General features: G+C 49.1%; 9 protein-coding genes across 9 annotated transcripts; 3 read left to right on the top strand and 6 right to left on the bottom strand.

The window, feature by feature from the left end:
• Nucleotides 1-17: 17 nt before the first annotated feature.
• Nucleotides 18-772, top strand: BDV59DRAFT_205194 (uncharacterized protein; the record flags this gene model as incomplete). Its single annotated transcript, XM_073694600.1, has 4 exons — nt 18-164; nt 222-479; nt 531-635; nt 695-772. 4 exons carry the CDS (start codon nt 18-20, stop codon nt 770-772), a joined length of 588 nt encoding a protein of 195 aa, XP_073544286.1.
• A 2,434-nt stretch (nt 773-3,206) lies between these two features.
• BDV59DRAFT_205193 (uncharacterized protein) lies at nt 3,207-3,578 on the top strand (the record flags this gene model as incomplete). Its single annotated transcript, XM_073694599.1, has 3 exons — nt 3,207-3,353; nt 3,405-3,475; nt 3,533-3,578. 3 exons carry the CDS (start codon nt 3,207-3,209, stop codon nt 3,576-3,578), a joined length of 264 nt encoding a protein of 87 aa, XP_073544285.1.
• A 346-nt stretch (nt 3,579-3,924) lies between these two features.
• On the bottom strand, nt 3,925-5,166 carry BDV59DRAFT_210311 (putative C2H2 finger domain protein; the record flags this gene model as incomplete). The annotated part of the gene is made up of 3 exons (XM_073695569.1): nt 3,925-4,168; nt 4,219-4,931; nt 4,990-5,166. 3 exons carry the CDS (start codon nt 5,164-5,166, stop codon nt 3,925-3,927), a joined length of 1,134 nt encoding a protein of 377 aa, XP_073544284.1.
• Nucleotides 5,167-5,400: 234 nt separating this feature from the next.
• Nucleotides 5,401-6,202, bottom strand: cyn1 (putative cyanate hydratase). The gene is made up of 3 exons (XM_073691011.1): nt 6,075-6,202; nt 5,587-6,026; nt 5,401-5,537 (listed from the first exon to the last, which is right to left on the bottom strand). The coding sequence occupies exons 1-3, from the start codon at nt 6,093-6,095 to the stop codon at nt 5,516-5,518; spliced, it is 483 nt and encodes a 160-aa protein (XP_073544283.1). The 5' UTR covers nt 6,096-6,202; the 3' UTR covers nt 5,401-5,515.
• Nucleotides 6,203-6,412: 210 nt separating this feature from the next.
• On the bottom strand, nt 6,413-6,730 carry BDV59DRAFT_205190 (uncharacterized protein; the record flags this gene model as incomplete). The annotated part of the gene is made up of 1 exon (XM_073694598.1): nt 6,413-6,730. The coding sequence occupies one exon, from the start codon at nt 6,728-6,730 to the stop codon at nt 6,413-6,415; it is 318 nt and encodes a 105-aa protein (XP_073544282.1).
• Nucleotides 6,731-11,428: 4,698 nt separating this feature from the next.
• On the top strand, nt 11,429-13,068 carry BDV59DRAFT_210310 (MFS transporter; the record flags this gene model as incomplete). The annotated part of the gene is made up of 4 exons (XM_073695568.1): nt 11,429-11,598; nt 11,672-12,057; nt 12,107-12,383; nt 12,438-13,068. 4 exons carry the CDS (start codon nt 11,429-11,431, stop codon nt 13,066-13,068), a joined length of 1,464 nt encoding a protein of 487 aa, XP_073544281.1.
• Nucleotides 13,069-13,664: 596 nt separating this feature from the next.
• BDV59DRAFT_116841 (uncharacterized protein) lies at nt 13,665-14,930 on the bottom strand. The gene has a single exon (XM_073686713.1). The coding sequence runs from the start codon at nt 14,854-14,856 to the stop codon at nt 13,789-13,791; it is 1,068 nt and encodes a 355-aa protein (XP_073544280.1). The 5' UTR covers nt 14,857-14,930; the 3' UTR covers nt 13,665-13,788.
• Nucleotides 14,931-15,786: 856 nt separating this feature from the next.
• On the bottom strand, nt 15,787-18,310 carry BDV59DRAFT_210308 (FAD binding domain-containing protein). Its single transcript, XM_073695567.1, has 4 exons — nt 17,807-18,310; nt 16,769-17,732; nt 16,242-16,715; nt 15,787-16,189 (listed from the first exon to the last, which is right to left on the bottom strand). The coding sequence occupies exons 1-4, from the start codon at nt 17,945-17,947 to the stop codon at nt 15,804-15,806; spliced, it is 1,965 nt and encodes a 654-aa protein (XP_073544278.1). The 5' UTR covers nt 17,948-18,310; the 3' UTR covers nt 15,787-15,803.
• BDV59DRAFT_186350 (uncharacterized protein) lies at nt 18,045-18,310 on the bottom strand. The gene has a single exon (XM_073691010.1). It carries the CDS (start codon nt 18,290-18,292, stop codon nt 18,050-18,052), a length of 243 nt encoding a protein of 80 aa, XP_073544279.1. The 5' UTR covers nt 18,293-18,310; the 3' UTR covers nt 18,045-18,049.
• Nucleotides 18,311-18,380: the final 70 nt, after the last annotated feature.

Raw genomic sequence — 18,380 nt, 5'->3', positions numbered from 1 at the left:
TGTCCTTCTCCGCACACATGTCTTTTTCTTACAACGGAGGATTGTCGAGCATCGGCTCCAATCTTGGTCTTCAAGCTGAGTTCCAACAACAAACCCCCACTGGCCGGAGACCCCAGGAACGGAACGCCAGCCGCGATGCTGGCAAACGACAGAATAATGGCCGAGTAAGTTACCTTCCATCTTCTCATAGTTTGATATGCGTATCTGACGACTGGATACAGCGCAATAAGCGCGGCCAAAACAACAAGCACCCCGGAGGCCACCGCAGAGACTCCATCAATGACACTGCCAACAAGCGGCGGTGCCCTCGCGAACCAATGGGGAATACGGACCCCCAAAGGGCCACGAACCTGGGAAGGTATTGTGTGTCCGAACAAACACCCAACACGATCAGATCCGCCTATCGCAACCGACGCAACCAAAGGCGCGGACAGCGGGCGCTTCGTGATATTGATATGCCGGATGCGCCACTTCTAGATGTAAGTTTTGCCCTCCATTCACCATAGGCTCGCAAGTTAACTAGTCAACAGGGTGCATCTGAAGACGTCATTATGCAGGAACCCCCAGCGCTCATAAATGAGCAGGGGTTCGGGGAGCAAAATCAGGCCATTGATGCCGTGCTCCTGGGGGTTACCGTAAGTGCCATTTGCCTTATGTCATTTTTACAGTTAACATGGTGCTGAATATTGTGTAGGCCCTCAATATCAACCGTGACCCCAGCCAGAGGGATTTCGATGGCGACATCATTATGGATGCCGACCCTCTGGTGTAGGAAATCTCAACACTGTAAGCTACAAAAGCTTACAACGTCCTACACAAATTCACCAATCTGCCTTGGCTGTCTGCTGCGAGGAGTACTGATGACATACACTGACCTATCCTCCTTTCCGACCAAAATCCTGAACTTATCGGTTCTTAAACAGAGAGCTCACACTAATCTGTCACAGCTGCTGGCGCCCATTGTAGGATCCCAGTGGTTGAAGGCTGGGCTGGGGACTTCACTCACCAATTTACTCTCTTCCCCTCATCCCACACAAGTCTACTGCCTTACGGCTTCTTTCCAGTCACTCCGACGCGCAACAGCTAATGGCTCGAAACAACAACGAACTTCTGTCCAATTCAACACCACTCCAGGCAGCACAAGTTACTCCGCCTCACCCCACCTCACCTCATCTTACTTCACTCTACATTGACTGCTCTGTTGAGACTTCAATATCTTCGGACACGAACATCTCTCTTATCACTCTGAATCACATTCACTGTGGTATTAACACCAATCACTTCAAAGTCCGGGCCCGGCACTTTAAGACACTCATTGGAGGAAATGGTACCTGGGAATTGAAAGAAACCGGTTTCATTATCATGTGTTGTTTGCCACTGAAGACATCTCCGACCTGGATTTGGGAATGGAGGAACTGTACCGAGACACTGGGTAATGTCTAGTGTATCATTGTCTTTTCCTGTTGTCTGTCGCTGAACAGACAGAACAATCTATCTATGGAGGGAAAAAGGGTTTATTCTTCCGTGTTAGGCTGTGTGGCCAGCAGTCTACACAGGTTATCTTTGGGGATGACAGGGGTTTGAAAAATATGCTCTGTATATGCATCCTGTTCAAGGTTTTTACCTCGACCATGCGCTTTTCAAATAGCTGGCGAAGGAAGTTTCCCTTGTTCCAAAGCCCAAATGGGAGGATTGCATTCATACTATTGCTTTTAGTTATAGTGAATTCAACATTGTGAAAGGCACTCTAGATACGTAATTACTCAACCCCCAGTGTATACATGCCACATAAAATATTAAGTGGTGATAGGGGAAACCCATCTACCATATCCTAGTAGACCTGTCACCACGCCCGTACAGCCAAGTATTAGTTTTGAAGCTTTAGTGGTCGTCTTCGTGGAAGGGACCTAATGCCGGATTAGTCGGACATTGTGTGGGGCTCTATGGAACATTACGAAAGAAAGACTGACAGTAGGTATTGAGGTGCGTGGAGGGAATGATGCTGTATCCCTTTAAAGAGTATGGATTTGGTAGCAGTGTGCAATCAGGTGACTTACCCGATTGGGTAATTTTGCATGCCTCCCTGCCTTACACCATGGCGTAATTCCTCTCACAATGTTCGTCTGTTGGTTTCAGTGTTGTCCCACTGATTAATGGGGTGCCCGTTATTCTGGAGCACCAGGTATACCCACAGTCCATAGGGCTGAAGCACTATCCTCTTCGGCTCGTTCTGAAGAAATCCCGAAGATGATCACAGTGGACCCTCAGAAAGTCTATTCCTTACTATCGACCAGAATTTTCTGAGACTGACCGGCCAATATCCGACTGATGATCTTGCACACGCAATATTGGACGGCCAACGTCTTGGTGTCGCTGAGAGCAAGAGGCAGTACAATAGGGCGCTGGCGCTGGCGCTGACCACCCCATTTCCTCGGACACATGGTTACTAAGAGTTATTAATAGTCAGTGCCGTTCTCCGTAGTTATTCATAAATTTTATTCACCAGCCCCTTTGTTTTTCGGCAGCGCACGAATGGCCCCCACTCCGCTTGAAAGCTTAACCAAAGCTTAGCGCCTAGAAAACGATGCTGCCTACGACTGGACCACCCGAGGCATTATTATTATCGAGGTAGACAGTTGTGCTTGGTCTGACAGAGGATTCCATTCCTCAAGATACTTCCTCATACACGGGCTGCTATAGGACCAACCCTATTAATTTATCTAACTCAAGATCGCCCACCCCATGACGACGATCTCGTCACGGGGCAAACTCAGCCCAATAACAACCCTTGCCCACCGGCAAGATCGCATCACTGTCACCGGCATCGCGGACCAGATGACTCCACTGGAAAGACGCAATACCGCAGGGCTGAGCCATGCGTGACGTGGAGCCTGACGGTGAGTGGCTTGATACTTGGCCCACCGAAGCAACATCGGCAAATGCGAATCTTCCGGCCATTCAGACTGTTTCAGACGGGCCTGCCTTAGCCACACGGCCCATACTGGGCTCGTTTTGTTTTTAATATTTTTTTTTTTCCTCTGTCGAGTGTTTGGCCCAGGCAGCCCCTGATACATTGTCGACATAAATAGTCCCGTTCTCGCTCACCTCCCGTTTCACCCGTCCTTCCCTCCCACTCCACGATATACCTTACTCCCCACACCGTCCCTATCCACTATCCGCATTGAATTACTCTAATACCATTGAATATGGGCATTTTCACCTGGTTCAAGTCCTCTAAGGAGGAATCCGCCCCTAAGACCCAGCAGCCCACCTGGGATCCCAACACCCTCACCATGCAGCAACCCTCCAGTCCTGCCGCCCCCACAACGGAGCGGGTCGTGACTGAACAGCCGGTAATTTGCGTTCCATGTGTATTGATGGGAATTGGCAACTAATAGATCTAGGAACAGACCAACCAAGAGAACATGCAGATGAAGCTGCGTGGTGGTGGCGCCGGTGATGTGTGTTGTGGCGTGTAAGTGTTCTAGCTTCGGGAAGAGAAAGCATTGATACTAATGGCCTATTACCTTAGTTGCGCCGGCCTTCTGTGTTTCGAATGCTGTGAGGAGTGCTGCTAGATACTATTTCACGATACGGCTAGATCATGCTCTTGTTAGTTAGATTGGATTTCAAGAATTGCGCTAGTGAACATTCCCGCACTGTAAATATCTAAAATAGAAATACCTGAATAATGCCGCTTCGGGGGCCTTTCATCAAGTATTTGATCGCAAATTTGCTGCGGCACATCATTGAAGAAACCCTCATATGGTAAACGTGAAAGAAAGGAGGGAAAAGAAAAAAAAAAAAGCGACTCCTTGCAGATATGACTGGATAAATGTCGCTTCTGGGGGCCCTTCACCAGGGTCTTCCTCGTCCCACCACAGCAAACATGAAAGCAAACGCAAAAAAAGCCGACTCAACTCCTCACCAATCTTTCTTGTTTAGATCAACCCCAACCGTTGTAGTGTTCGGCAACTCCAACTGGCCTGCTTCGTACTTGACCGTTCCATCCTCGTGGTATCCCGCCACCTGAACAAGGCCGCCGGTGAGCTCATCCATCAACTGCGCGTAGTAATCCCCACTGCTCATGTCGCAGCGGGCGCTACCAGTCTCCAGATGGGCGACAAGGGCAGCAGTGCTCTTGAATATGCGATGACAACCAGGACACCTGTTAACGTCAGCCTCAAATCCACGCCAAGTAGAGTCATATCCACATACTGCACCCGTCTCGCCATCGGCGCCTTCTGCAGCACATGCTCCTCGAACTTCTCGCGCTGGGCAAACCCCTTGCCACAGGGACATACATACTCTCCGCTGAACGAGTCAAACCACTGGGTGGCGTCCCACGACCGGTGGAACGCGCGGATCGTCTGCCCAGCCTCGGGGATCCCGACACCAAACGTTCGCGGCGAGGCTAGCGAGGGCTCCGACGGGGCGACCGGCTGCGTCTGGATCGAGCATTCCTTTTCGCGCCAGGCCTTCTTCTCATGCATGTCGGACACATCCTGCGAGTCGAGCAAGCCTGCGGCAGACACGCTGTCGGCGGCGCCCTTTTCGCCCAGATCGGGCCAATGCTTTTGAGCCATCATGGCGGTGATGGTCGAGACATCTGCGTCGCTTGGGCGCGGGGGTTGGTTCCTCATCGCTTCGCGGTTGGCGAGCTGGCGCGCATTGAGGGCCACGCCGCCGTCATTGTCGGGCTCGCTCGTGGCGGGGCCAGCTGCGTTGGGGTCAGGAAAGACGAGCGTGGGGTACCCCTCGCCGGCCTGGAGGGCCTCCTTGATCAGGAGCTTCTTGGACTGGTCCTGGAGGATGCGGGTGGGGGTGATGCCGGGGCATGCGCGCTGTTCGACGTGACCCATCAGGGTGCTTGCGGAGGTGAATGTGGCCCCGCAGCCGTGGCATTTGAGGTTCTGCTTGGTGCGGTGGAGCTGCAGGGGTTGTGGTTAGATTGGTATCGCGGGTAGAATTCTGTCAGGGATCGCTCACCTGGCGGATGTGGCCGTCGCGGCCGCCCTCGCTGCGGAACTCGAGGCCGCAGATGGGACACACGACGTGTCTGTCAGATTTGATCTTGTGGACGAGTAGGTGCTCGTCGTCGGCGAAGTCCTCGTCGCAGCGCGCACAGTACTCGTGGTCTGGATCGTCTCTCTTGTGCAGCTTCATGGCATTCTCAGATGGGAAGAAGCGGTTGCAGTCAGGGTAGGTGCAGCGCACCCGGGTGGGAGGAGCTGGAGAAGACATGAGTGTGCGTGTGCGTGATGTGTGATGGTGATGGGTGGGTTATTGAGAGAGAGAGAGGAAGACGTGATGGAGGAAGTTGGGAGTTTTATAGAAGAGAGTATTACGCTTTGTTGATGGGAGGTGAAGGCTGCCTCAACCGGAACCACACATTCACAGTCTGCCTAAACCACTGGCCTTTGACAATGGAATTATTCCTACCTACCAACCTATATGTCATTCTGAATACGTACATATTACACTATCAATGCCGGTTTTCCCTTTTTTCGCTCAACTAGAACCGGGAGAAAGGAAGCCTACGGCCAAGTTAGTAAACTTCATGCTATCGACCAGAGGTCAACTCACCACTTCCCGCGCAGTGTGATCACCGCCCAGTTGTTCCCATCCTGGTCTGTTTCCTTCTCCACCTTGGTTGAGAACGAAATGGCGCTCATAATCCCGTCGCCAAATTTCTCGTTCAATACCGCCTTATACGCATACCCGTAGTTCTGCACGATCTCGTACAGACGGTAGATCAACGGCTCCTTGGGAGGCATCTCGACAGAACGACCGCGGTCGGGGAAGCCGCTGAGCTGTTCCTCTAGAAGAGGAGTGGGGATGTCCAACAGTTCAGATAGCTTGACAATATCCTCGGGAGAGGCCTTTGCCTGGCCGTAGAAGATCGCTGCCGCCGCGACCTCATTCCGGCCGATATGCTGCGCGATCTGCTCGAAACTGAGCTTTTTGGCTGCCTTGGCCTTGAACAGGGTCTGTGCCGAGGCGGGGAGATTAGGGTGTTGCGAGACCTTGGTGGATTAGTACAGGAGGAGAAACGCTGGTCACTGATGTCTTACGTCGAGGGTTGCCAGAGACATGGCTGAGGAGTGGAATGCGAACACGGCAAAAACCTACGAAATTAAACTTGAAGTAAATGGGTGGAAGAGAACGAATTATATAGGCAGAGACTTCCAAGAGATAAGAACCACCAGCCAAGAACAACTCTTATCAACCGGATGGACCACCGTCTTAAATGGACCGACGGTGTTTCTCCAACTGCCAATGCGGGGTCGCTCTTATCGCGCGTAATTTTAGTATTGTCCATACGTCACCTGCGGGGTTCCGCCATCCCCGATGCGGGGTAACCATCACCATTAATCGCAACTACTTTCAGGTAGGTAGGTACAGTCCTATTTTAATAAAAGTCCTCGTTTGCAGCCTCAAACATGTCCCCGTCGTCCTGTCCCCCAGTTCCTCTTGTCATCTTGCGCCCGTCCACAAAGGCGTACGGGTCTGGCACCGGCTCGCCTCTCTCGTTGACTGTCGTCTCAAATACTTCCTCGGGGTCCCAGTTGGCAATAGGATCTGCGGCTTGGGACCTTGCAGTGTCAGACTGGGTAATTGCATGCTGCTTCTCCGCTGCACGCTGGTCCTGGGTCGTGTCTCGGACACGTCGAGTCTGGTCTTGGTTTTCGGGGAAGCGGATGGAGGTTTCGGTCTTCGACCCAGGCATGGTGTGTCGTAAGGATCCTGCGTAGAGATATAGATAGTCATGTATTTAATAATATAATGACAGGAGAGCTCCATAGAAGTGTAGGGGGGCGCCATTACTTTATATATATCTCTCTCGAGGCTGTGGCGACCGTATGATGGTATACTGAGTCTTTACATCACACTGGGTTTATGCCATTGAACAATATACTAGTATATCTTCGTACCCAAATTATTCATATGGAACGACCCACAACTACATCAAAATGCAATCATTGTCCTCATTCGTGATGTTCTGGATAATCATGTTCAGCTCTACCAGCAGGGGTGGCAATAGCGCGACCTAAGTATGGGCCACCATCTCGTATCTTATCCTTGGCATCTTAAAACAGCATGTCGTGTTTCCAGTGGAACAAAGGCTTCTGGTATAGAGGTTCGAGCATATTTCTTTTCTGGGGTAGAATTGCATTAAAAGTAGTGTTCGCTACACCTACAATGTCACCTCAGAATTGGCACCGAGAACCCCACATAGCTTCAAGGCGCAGTATATTGTTTGTTTAGTCACTGGTTCTCCTTCCCCTACTAAAGCACGCACCTCTTCCCGTAAGAATATGTCCCTATTGTGCTAGACGTTATTCACTAGTCTCTCGGCACTAAGTTCCTTTACAGTGTCGAACAAATATAGCATCCTGCTCACATATACTATCTGCTTGGAGGCATAAGCACTAGCCATTGGCTTGATTGCTTTCCATAAGCAATACGAACCATGCATATCCACAGAACTAGGCCGACTACAAATACTTCATCCTGCCCGGTTCAAAACTTCCCCTGTATCCTTGTTGAAAAACTGAACCTGACTACAAAATGCGGATTGCTATTGTCCCTCTCCTTGCTGTGCTGGCTGCCCAGCCCGCGGCCACATACAAAAACGTACGTCTTCCCACACACTCATTGACAGTCTTATATTGGGATAATTTATGAACTGATTGGCGTATACCTTAATGAAAAGTGGGACTTCTATCTCTTCAAACCAGGCTGCAACCCTGAAGGCGTTGCCATCAGCGGCCTGTGGCTCTATCACGCAACTGGGACAAAACAAACATCATGCAGAACAATAGATAATAGGACCGATTTCAACCTTACGGACGTGGACAGCCTCTCGTGGAAGAGCCCAGAGGGAGTCCTCGCACAATTCGATCTTTGTATGTTTGAGGATGGAGAGTGCCTGATGGGGGTTGTTGATGAGGTTCGCAATCAGTGGGATATCTGTCACAAATATAATGGATGGAAGGGGTATAAAGTCGTTCCAATTGGCACAAGTTGTGTTTGACTTGTGGAAATGTGGCAGGGGAAAAACTCACCACTGGCCATTTGACTCACGCTCATTGCTCGTTTATTAAATAATACGTAGTCTTAAGCATTGTGGTGGTATCAAGCCTTAATTTCCTCGATATATAGCCATCTATCCTGTCCCACTCTATTTGTACCGTTTCGTATAATAAAGCTTTATCTTATTATTCCTTTCGAATAATAGCACGAGCCATAATACTTGATAGATTGTGTTATATCGCAGATCTTCCGCTCTTACCATCAAAAATGGCTATAATTCAGTCAAATGACACGTGCGCTAATACCTGGTCCATCGAGGTTGATACATCCTTTGTAAATACATCGGACACCTACTCTCTCAAAAAGCCCATCACTAGAGCTATTTGGCGTCACGATAAGAACGTAGCAGCTATCCCCACACGATTCCGAATAGTCCTCGGGTGCGAAAGCTCCGGGTGGAAAATCCCTGCCGACGATGATGCATTTGACGGTTTCAACGTCTTGCAGATCCACATAAAAGCGCAGCTCGTTCCGGGCATGCGAGGCTCCGCCGTATCTGCTATCATCACAGCTTCTAGTACTTACCAACGCAGATTCGTCCCCCATAAATGCCATGTTGCAATCCTTGAAGTCCCTGGCCCGAGCCTGAAGTGTCCTACTATCTTGGAAACTTATAGGTCGCTCCAAGCAACACACTCAAGATCGATTCCCATGAATTTGATATCGCCTTCGTAGCCTGTCCATGATCATGATGGAGCCTAGCTCTTTGTGGGAGTGGCCGGGGTTGAGACGGGTCCGTGTTAACGTGGATCACTTGGGCCGTTGCCACAGAAGGCTGCGGTGTAGAAATTTGCTCAAAATCCCGTATTGAGCGTCGCAATCGAAGGTCTTCGCAAGACGTCTCTCTAGACCAGCAAATGCGATAGCATGGTCAATCGGCTGAGTGAATTCTCGCTTCTTGTATTCCTCAATAACAGACTCCAAGAATGAGAGAATCTGACTGTCAGTACGCTGGCTAGTGGAAGATGGGAATCGAGGATCGCCCAAAATATGACTCTCGAAGCTATGGACTGGGGTCGGGCAAGACTATAATGAAATATGGAAGGCTCTAAGTACTTGTACATCAGTGTAAGCGACTCTCAGTGAACCCCAACACCACATTCGTAGGCCTGAGTGGAGGAGAAATGCAGGATGCGCCGCAACAACGCCCTTTCCTGCAATACCCATCCACAGGACCTCAAGACACTCTGTTCCACGTCCCAAGTAAAGTCGTCGATGTGCTCGCAGATGTAAAGTGGAAAAACTTCAAATTTCGGCGACTCACGGTAGGGGTTGAGTTCTCTTAAGAAGCTATCTCCTTTGTCAAGGTAAACTTTATAACTTCGCTGTTCTATCTCCCGTCTCATCGAACGATAGCTTTCTTCGAAGCATAAAGGCGAGGATGGAGGTGATGGCGGAGGTAATGGAGGTTTTTTAATCTTCACAAACTCCCGCGACGACGGTGATCCAGAAAACCCATTTTAGAATCCTTGGCAGATGTAGCTGCAACGGTAAAATACGCCATGGTATAGACAGCGTCCATTCTGTTGGCTTCTCGTTTCCAGTCCTCGGGGTCATCCTGGATGATACACAGAGAGTCAATCCAAAGGTATCGTTGGCCGAGCTCAAGGGTCACTTGAATGCCATCCTGGAACGATTTAGGTAGTTGACTTATTTTAAATCCCCGGATTCGTTCATCAATGTTCTCCTTTTGGGTGGATACTATGCGCTCCGGTTTATCTGGGGTCCTACCCCAGCAGTGTGACAAAGCAACATAAGATCCGTGCTCATTTTCTTTTGAGCAGTATAAGTGTACACGTATAGAATGAGACCCCTCGCCCACATTGATGACTCTGGTTGGTAGGTCACTTATGGCCTCTGTGTGGCAATGGTATTTTGCATGCTTCTTGTTACACGCCCCAAGCCAGCCTCGTATTATACTAAAGTGGTACTGACTACCCACATCTGGTAGTATGGGCAATCCAACCTGTGTAGCTGGGCTTATGTTTTCGGAGTCTGGATATGGGTTATATGGGTTATATGGGTTACCATCGGCTGATTCGCCGATTGGGAAGAAGTGACGAACCTGGATTACCTAGTATCATGAGAAAAGGCTGACGGTGCTCTCCAAATTCCAGTACGGAACAGTCCCAGTGGATATTAACTTTCTTGTCTTCTCTCATTCCCTTTCGTTTCAAGAATCGAAAGAAGAGTCCGCATAAGTCACAAGTGGCAGCGGCTGTCCTTAGCATCTCTATATGATGGTCAACCGCATACCACGCTCACACAGAAAATCGTAGGTGCTGCAATCATCACATAGATTAGCAACAGGTGGCATACGTTGAACATCTTTCCATAGATTAGTGGTCTCGGGAAGAGCTAGAGGCAAGTCATTCTCAACAACGTAGAGCCAGTCTCCACTAAGGAGCTCCTTCTTGGTGAAGGTTCGTCGTCCGCCTAAGTTCTCCGGGTTAGCGTTCCAAATATCGATGTCATATATCTCTCTTGCCCTAAGCCCCCCGATTGACTTGTAGCCGTATAAGGAGTCATCCCAGTCGCTTGTCGCTTGATCTATCGCCAAGTTTTTCATGCGTGAAACGTTCCATATCGGGTTCTGCAATCGTTTTCTACTCCAGATAAGATTTTCGGTTTGGGGATGAACACAGAGCAAATGGACTAAGAAAAGTGATACGAGTAGTTGGGCAACACCCTGGTCCTTCAACCCAACGTGGGCACGTGATGAAGAGCAAAGAAAAAGAATCCTTTACATATGATCCTTGTGCAGCAGTCTCAGTTGAGTTGGACTTATGCTGGATGAGGGCCCTCCTTTTGACGGGAAAGCTTAGCACTGGGGCTATTTTGATCCGGTGCTGAATATCAAAAATTAGAGCACGCCTGGAGAGCAATATTCCCAATTATGCGATACTGCTTGCCTGAAGCTATGAATAATAAATACATTGATACATGTCGGAGCAGGGGGGTGCTCACATGACAATCGTGATCTCTTAGGATTTATTGCCCTTTGTGTTGTGAACGGCTGGGGTAAATGGAAACAGGCAATTTTTCGTCGATCACTTCGCAGTCAGCCAATGCAACCTTTCAATTCCTACGAACAATTTGACTATGACGAAGAATTAATCTTTATATTACCAATAAAGATATGAAAAAAGCTGGCAATGAATTTGCGGAGAAAACTTACCGATCTTGTGTTGATCTCACGAGCCAGGATATTCCGCTATTCCCGGGCTGTTTTCCGTCCCTGTATGAGTCCATTCCGCACTAGTTTAATAATCTCATAAGTTCGCCCCCGCACCTTAGAGATCGTGAATGAACACATTGTTGCGGCGTCAGTATGGGCGAAAAGGAGCAATTGGAAGTATCCGGCCTTTCCCAGGCCCAGGACAATCGAAATGCCGCTTTCGAGGTTGTCTGGGAGGAAAACGATGCAGAAAACCCCAAGAACTGGCCTGCATGGTATAAAATCTTCATAATCGGGACGATGTCGTTTACTACAACTGTTGTGTAAGTCGCTGGAAATAACCATCTACCATCTTATTTTGGCAGGAGTCGCTCATGACCTTATCAAATGGCTTAGGATTCTCTACTCTACATCATACACTTCTGGATTACCCGGGATCGAAGAAACTTTTGAAGGCATTTCTCGTACGGTTGGACTTATTGGCTTGACGACGTACATGCTCGGAATGGCTCTTGGGTCCCTGGTGCTCACGCCGTTGTCTGAGCTATATGGTCGACGCTCAACCCATCTAGTTTCCATTACACTGTTCACTATTTTGATCATTCCCGTGGCATTGGCACCCAACATCCCAGCTATCATGGTTAGCAGATTTTTCGGAGGATTTACAGGGAGCGCCACAGTAGCTGCTGCGCCTGGGTCAGTCAACGATGTCGCAAGCGGAAAGAATAGAGCTCTCGCATTCAGCTGTTGGAGCCTCGGTGCGATGAATGCTGCTGTTATCGGTATGGTATTTGTGTCCAGAGTTCCAATTCCGCAGCTTACACAGTTTAGGTCCGATTATGGGTGGTTTTATATTTCAGTATCTCGGATGGCGATGGATCAACTGGATTGTGTTGATATGCGGGGGCGTGTCGTTTGTTGCTCTCTTTCTCTCAAAAGAGACCTACGCCCCTGTCCTTCTCAATGCTAAGAGGGCACGCATACAAAAGCAAACAGGCGACATGCGATGGTGGTGCAAATATGATGAGGATGGTGAACAAGACTCCTGGGCTATAATGCGAACTAACCTGTATCGACCGCTTCAAATGGCCATTTTCGAGCCTATCTGGTGAGTATCCCTCAGATGATGCAGGATGAGATATTGTTACTCACAGAACTATAGCCTCTTTCTGGATGTCTATGTTGGAGTCTTCTATGCAGTTCTATTTCTCTGCTTTGTCGGTTACCCGATTGTGTTCCAAGAGCTCCGCGGCTGGTCGCCCGGTCTGGCAGGCCTTGGTTACTGTGGAATCGGCACCGGTGTTGCTCTAGCCGTGTGTGCTGAGCCAATTATACGTATTATTGTTAACAAACACCCGCGGGATCCTGTCACAGGACGCCCTGCGCCTGAGGCAAATGTGAGCGTGATCTGCGTTGGAGCAATCCTGGCTCCTATCGGGCAGTTCTGGTTCGCATGGACGGCACGGCCGCCTGTCCACTGGATCTCACCGATTCTTGCCGGTCTTCCATTTGGATTTGGAAATGGTCTGGTATTTATATACGTCGTTAACTACCTTGCTGGTAGCTATGGGATCTACACAGCCTCGGCAAATGGCGGCATGTCAGTGGTCAGGTATGTTTTTGCAGGGGTATTGCCTCTGGCGGGAACCAAAATGTATCATGCTTTGGGGGTCAATTGGGCGGGGACGATGCTGGCCCTTATAGAGGTCTTATTGATCCCAATCCCATTTGTATTCTATAAATATGGAGGAAAGATTCGGCAGCGGAGTGCCCTCATTTCGAAGTTGAGTTGACCTTCTGTTACATAAATAATTATCAGATTACCCAAGATTATTGAGTTCACTTGGAATAATATAAATGGTCTCTAACTCATTGGTGTATAATGACTGTCCGCTCTGGAGAGCGACCGCCTGATATCAAACCATAAATGTTTGTATGGACGCCGTCTAGACCCCTTGCATAAGGGACGTGCCATATGTTAATCTCACATAATGCTAATCATATCTGACATTCATGTTGATCACACCCCATTACTAGTTCAAAGTTTTCTTCATGGCCCCCGGTAAGCTTGGATCGCCAACGGTACTCGGAAAAATTGACGGGAATCGAACGGGAAATTAACGGAAATATGGGACGATTCCGTCTACCTCCCCTGACGCGCTGCCACTGATAGCCGTCCTTTTTCCAGACTTCGATTTCATTTGAATTGTTGGATTGGTTACTGATACATCGGGCGACTTAATCGAGTAAATTGGATGCTTGATCGGCATCTACAAGCCTTGGGCAAAGCACACTATCCGGCGATATGGCCTTACAATTAATTTACCTCGATGTTGGCTTGCAACCAAAGATGGGGCAAAATGGGAAGAGAATCACCAACGCATCTCCACTATAGATATTTAAATACATACACGTTGCCCCCTCAGTAGATCTTTAACGAATAGGTAAAGACAGTAGGTCAAACATAGCCACCGAATTGACCATCACAGAACATCTTGATTTAACTTAATGGCCTAGCAGGTATTGAGCGTGGCGTCGCCAGAGATGTCCCAGGTAATATTTTCTCCGCAGGGGTTTTCCGTGACGGTGTTACTGTTCACCTCCAAAGTGATTGAGATATCACGATTGTTGTCGAACTCATCACGAGCTGCAAGGCGGACCTCTCCACCGCCCTCGACAGTACCTCCCAGAATCGAGACGCCATAGCAATTTTCAATTAGAATTGCATTGTTCTCGTTATCTGCGAGATCAACGTTGCTGATCTCTACGCCTCCAGATTCCGAGACACAGAAGATGCCACGACCGCCACCGCGAGAAACCACATTCTCAACGAAAACGTTGGTAGTGTAGCTCCCATCAGCTAGCTGACCATTGGTGTTTGCCATGCGGAATGTGGCATACCCTGTCCCGGAAGCCACGTTGTCGCCATCAACAAGCCCGACTTGGGCATTTGTGGTCGTCTGCAGCAGAAGACCACACTCACCCACATCTCGGGCTATAACCTCATTGATAGTGAGACCGTCAATATTCCAGGTCTCTACTGCATGGCTTCCAGCCCCGGTGACAGTGATACTATCCATGCTCACATCGGAGTTCGCAGCTTCATCCCGTTCGAAGCGGATTCCCAGGCCCCCGCTAAGGTTCATGGTGATTTGGCCAAGTGAAAGCCCCGTGACACCATAAAATCGCATTCCAAAATAAGGGTTACCGGTCATGGTGAGGTAGGGAATTGCAACCCCGTCTGTATCAAGCGACTCAATAGCGCCGTGTCCATCCTCGTTGTAGCCAACATCGATCGTTCCACACCCTTCAAAGGTCTTGCCGCTTCCGATGCTTATGGAATTGGTACCGATAGAGCCAGACGCAATAACTGAAAGACGTTGGCCAGCGCTAATTCCGTCTAGGGCAGTTTGAATAGCAGTGTAATAGTCAGACCCCGAGTACACTTCCTCTGAGCCAACAGTAGAAGTAAAAGAGCCTCCCTCGCCATCCACAATAGCGTCCGGTGTGCCTGACCCACATTGTGCAGCGGCGCCTCCAGCTAGAGCGAGTACTGCGGAGAATATATCGAATTTAACCATGATGATGCGGTTGGTATATACGCTATACAGAGACTGTTTAGAAACAATATGGCTGTCTTGTATTCTACTCCGCCGGATAAAAGTTGGAATTTATAACTTCGTCCGCTCCCAAAAGATGAAGATTGGAGGATAGTCGAGTGCCTGGGGCTATGCTGCCAAGGATGTTTCAAAGTGGTGCATTTTCTGGGCAAGCAGCTTGGCGGTATATCATCATCCCGAAACAGATTCTACAGACTCAGGGAGGCGGAGGGATCCTACAATAATTCTTGTTATATTGTTCCCGCCCGGCCAGTCCAGTAAAAAATAACCCGGGGGCTTATGATGTCGACTGACGTCTGGTGCGGTGATATACATGTTTTTTCCCACTTATCTCTGGCTCCTAGCAATTCAAGTTCTATGCTGGCCAGTTCTTACCAGCTCTTGGCTTTATATCTACAAGACCACTAGTGTTACAATTTCTCAGTCGCCTTTAATCCCACCTGTCAACTCAAGATGAAGATACTTGGCCGGAGAAGAATAGCACGAACCACAATTGGAGCGGCCTTCACACTCAGGGTGAGACAACCGAAGTAAATGAGCTCTTAGTACAGCTACCTTCCTTTCTCGTCAGTGATCATCGCAGTGAACAGACCGGAGTAGTTCTTCCCGATGATCATCAGCAAAGTTTCACCATGATATCCCGCCAATCAACAGCATATCCCCACAAAGCTATGTACTGCCAGAATGTCTTCATTGCATGTCTGACTTGTTTGAGGTAATCAGTAGGGATATGATGTTGATACAATAATACTTCTGTTCTAAAAAGTTTAATAGATTCGCTACATGAACAGGTCTTGTCCGTCATATCCTACATGCGTATGTGAACCTTCCTGCGGTAAGGATGTTGCTTCGTAATATTTTGTTTATACGAGAATAGATACAAGCGCGCTACACCCCAATCCCTCACCTCACGCAGTCCTTACACAGCGCCGAAGGTATTCATCGACACGAGCTACATCCCCAAGTTCGGCCACAACCCCAACATATCCATCCGGTCGAACAATAGCAAGCGCACCCTTACTAGGGTCGATACCGTAGACCCCATACGCATCTTCCAGATCATAGCCATTGTAGAAGCGCATCTCGGCATGACATTTCACGCACCCCGGAATATCATCCCATTCAAAGGGCTTTTCAACGCGCGGGTGGATAGCAATCAGCTCGACGAGTGATTCTGGGAAACGCTCTATTATGGTTGTCGCACCAACTAGCGCCTTTGCCGATATTCCGGAGGGGTCTAACAGATCAGTTGATGCAAGGCACAGGATGCGGAATCGTCCAGTTGACTCTAAGTCTATACGCCTATTAGTTTACTCCCAGAGAGAATGGGGTAAGGTAAAACGCACCGTCTTGAATGTCCCGATGCCATCCATCAGCGTGTCGCATCAACTTGATGTTCAGAAGTCTACGTCCTGGGCGCAGGATTCCAGACAGATAGTCGGTGCCTTTCACAGGGTCAAAGGAGCCGGTTGGGAAACATCTGTCCACTATCATGCTTTCATTGTACTCCACGCCACATCCACTGGTGAAGCCATTCCCGGTGTTAAAGGTTTGGACGAATTCTGCATGGGACATTCCAGAGTCTGCTGTATCAACTTGACCCGAAAATATTGTGGAGAACTTCCGATCAAAGTCAATCAGTTGTTGTGCATTTGCTTGGCGCTCAATCTGGTAGGTATCCAGCAAGGGGTCGGGGTTCTTGTGGTCCGAAGATGGCGTTAGACCATTGACGTGATACGCCAGCTTCCACGCTAGGTTGTATGAATCCATCATCGACACATTCATGCCCTGGCCGGCTTTGGGGCTATGTGTGTGGCAGGCTGGAATGGTCAGATCAGAACATTCATCAATAAGGGGGCGACAAAATACATACCATCACCTGCGATAAACACTCGACCAACTCCGGTGGTGTCTTTCACAATAAATTCAGGTGAAACCCGCTGGCCAATCTGGTACGCTGCCCACCAGTCAACAGCATCTTCTCTCTTAGGACGAAGATAATACGGCTTGAAGGCATCCTGTGCCTGCTTCAGGATTCCCTCCAATGTAACCTTACTTCTTCGCACCCTGGCGTTCTCGAGAGTCACATCCGGCGCTGCTGCATCATTGCCATCCGGGTTAACTGCACCCGGTACAAGGACATAGAGACGAGTAAGGTATTCACCAGTGACAATTCGCTCGCGGGGAATGATCATCACAGACCCAGCAGGGGAATGGATTGCACATCGTCTGCGGATATCAGGGAAATTGGTGTCCGCAACCAAGTCCACGACACCCCAGATATGATCCAACGATTGCCCCTCGAGCTTCAAGCCCATGGACTGGCGAACGACGGAGTGGGCGCCGTCAGCACCAACGAGGTGCTTTGTCCTGATTGTCCTCTTTACTCCATTTGTTTCCACTTCTGCCAAGACAGGGAACTCCTTGTCACACTCATCGATCTGGACGTGGAGCAACTTGGTTTCTCTCTGGACTCCTCGCTTCGAGTAACGGAGAAGATCTGTCTCCAGGATGCGTTCGATGCGCCCCTGGTGGATAGTAGCCTCGTAACGGAAACGCGCAGGCGGAATTACTTCCGGTACGACGTTTTTTCTTTCGATAACTTTAGTCTTGTCATCTGAGGTCTTCCAAAAAGCGAATTGCCACATTTGACATGCTTCATTTTCGATTTCGTCGGAAATTCCGAGGGTCTTAAACACTTCCAAAGTTCGTGGTTGCACGCCATCTGCTTGGCCTGATTTCAGGGTACTTGGCTTTGAATCAATGCACAGCAACGATTCATCGCTCAGTCCATATCGTGCGAGCAAGAGCTCCAGCATGAGTCCAGCCGGGCCGGCCTGTGGCAATGTTAAATAAAAATCCTACCATGCTTCTTCATAGTCCAATAAGCAGATGGGATTTGTTGACGTACCCCGACAACAACAACTTCATATTTTTCAGGGCCGTCTCCGCTGGCCCTGAAAGGTGGAGAGAGGCGAGGAAGAGGAGGAGCAAATGACGGAAGGACCCTCAGGTCTCTCGATTTGGAGGAGAATTCAGTAAAAACAGGCATATTATCGGCTAAGAAGAATATGCGATATCAGGATAGCGGAAAAAACAGACTGGATGAAAGGGTTTATATTTCATCCATTCTATAGCGTCCCCATTCCCCCGGTTATTGTGTGCCGTATAGTCTGGAGAAACCCCACCGAGCCTGAGCCACATGGTTCGGCAAAGAATTCGGTGATTTAGAATGAAGAATATCCGGGGGGTGGGTATGTAGGTGTTGTGTTGAATTGGCTGGGCTACCAATTGAAGGCCAACATTTGGTAAGCATGGAAAATGTCCAGCAGCCAATCGATAATTTCCACCATCCTATTATGAACTTCCACCAATATATCTTCGGTAATAAGAGCATACAGACGTTGAAGCACCCGGTTTGCCATTGCTGAACAATCCCCCATGTGTAGGGGAAGGGACACCCCGCCACCCCGCCCACACCCCGC

This window comes from Aspergillus ambiguus (assembly GCF_047715705.1).
Source record: "Aspergillus ambiguus strain CBS 117.58 unplaced genomic scaffold BDV59scaffold_41, whole genome shotgun sequence".
Lineage (NCBI taxonomy): Eukaryota > Fungi > Ascomycota > Eurotiomycetes > Eurotiales > Aspergillaceae > Aspergillus > Aspergillus ambiguus.
The sequence above is the reverse complement of the archived record's forward strand: the minus strand, read 5'-3'. Positions and strand labels throughout refer to the sequence as shown.

Excerpts from the sequence above, each read along its gene's own strand:
- cyn1 (XM_073691011.1), bottom strand. The coding sequence starts at position 6,095 with ATGTCTCTGGCAACCCTCGAC. Across the intron at positions 6,027-6,074 it reads TGTCTCTGGCAACCCTCGAC|GTCTCGCAACACCCTAATCT; the intron begins GTAAGACATCAG and ends TAATCCACCAAG. Across the intron at positions 5,538-5,586 it reads ATCACACTGCGCGGGAAGTG|GCTTCCTTTCTCCCGGTTCT; the intron begins GTGAGTTGACCT and ends ACTTGGCCGTAG.
- BDV59DRAFT_116841 (XM_073686713.1), bottom strand. The coding sequence starts at position 14,856 with ATGGTTAAATTCGATATATTCTCCGCAGTACTCGCTCTAGCTGGAGGC.
- BDV59DRAFT_210308 (XM_073695567.1), bottom strand. The coding sequence starts at position 17,947 with ATGCCTGTTTTTACTGAATTCTCCTCCAAATCGAGAGACCTGAGGGTC. Across the intron at positions 17,733-17,806 it reads ATGAAGTTGTTGTTGTCGGG|GCCGGCCCGGCTGGACTCAT; the intron begins GTACGTCAACAA and ends ACATTGCCACAG. Across the intron at positions 16,190-16,241 it reads GCATCGGGACATTCAAGACG|ACTTAGAGTCAACTGGACGA; the intron begins GTGCGTTTTACC and ends ATAGGCGTATAG.
- BDV59DRAFT_186350 (XM_073691010.1), bottom strand. The coding sequence starts at position 18,292 with ATGCTCTTATTACCGAAGATATATTGGTGGAAGTTCATAATAGGATGG.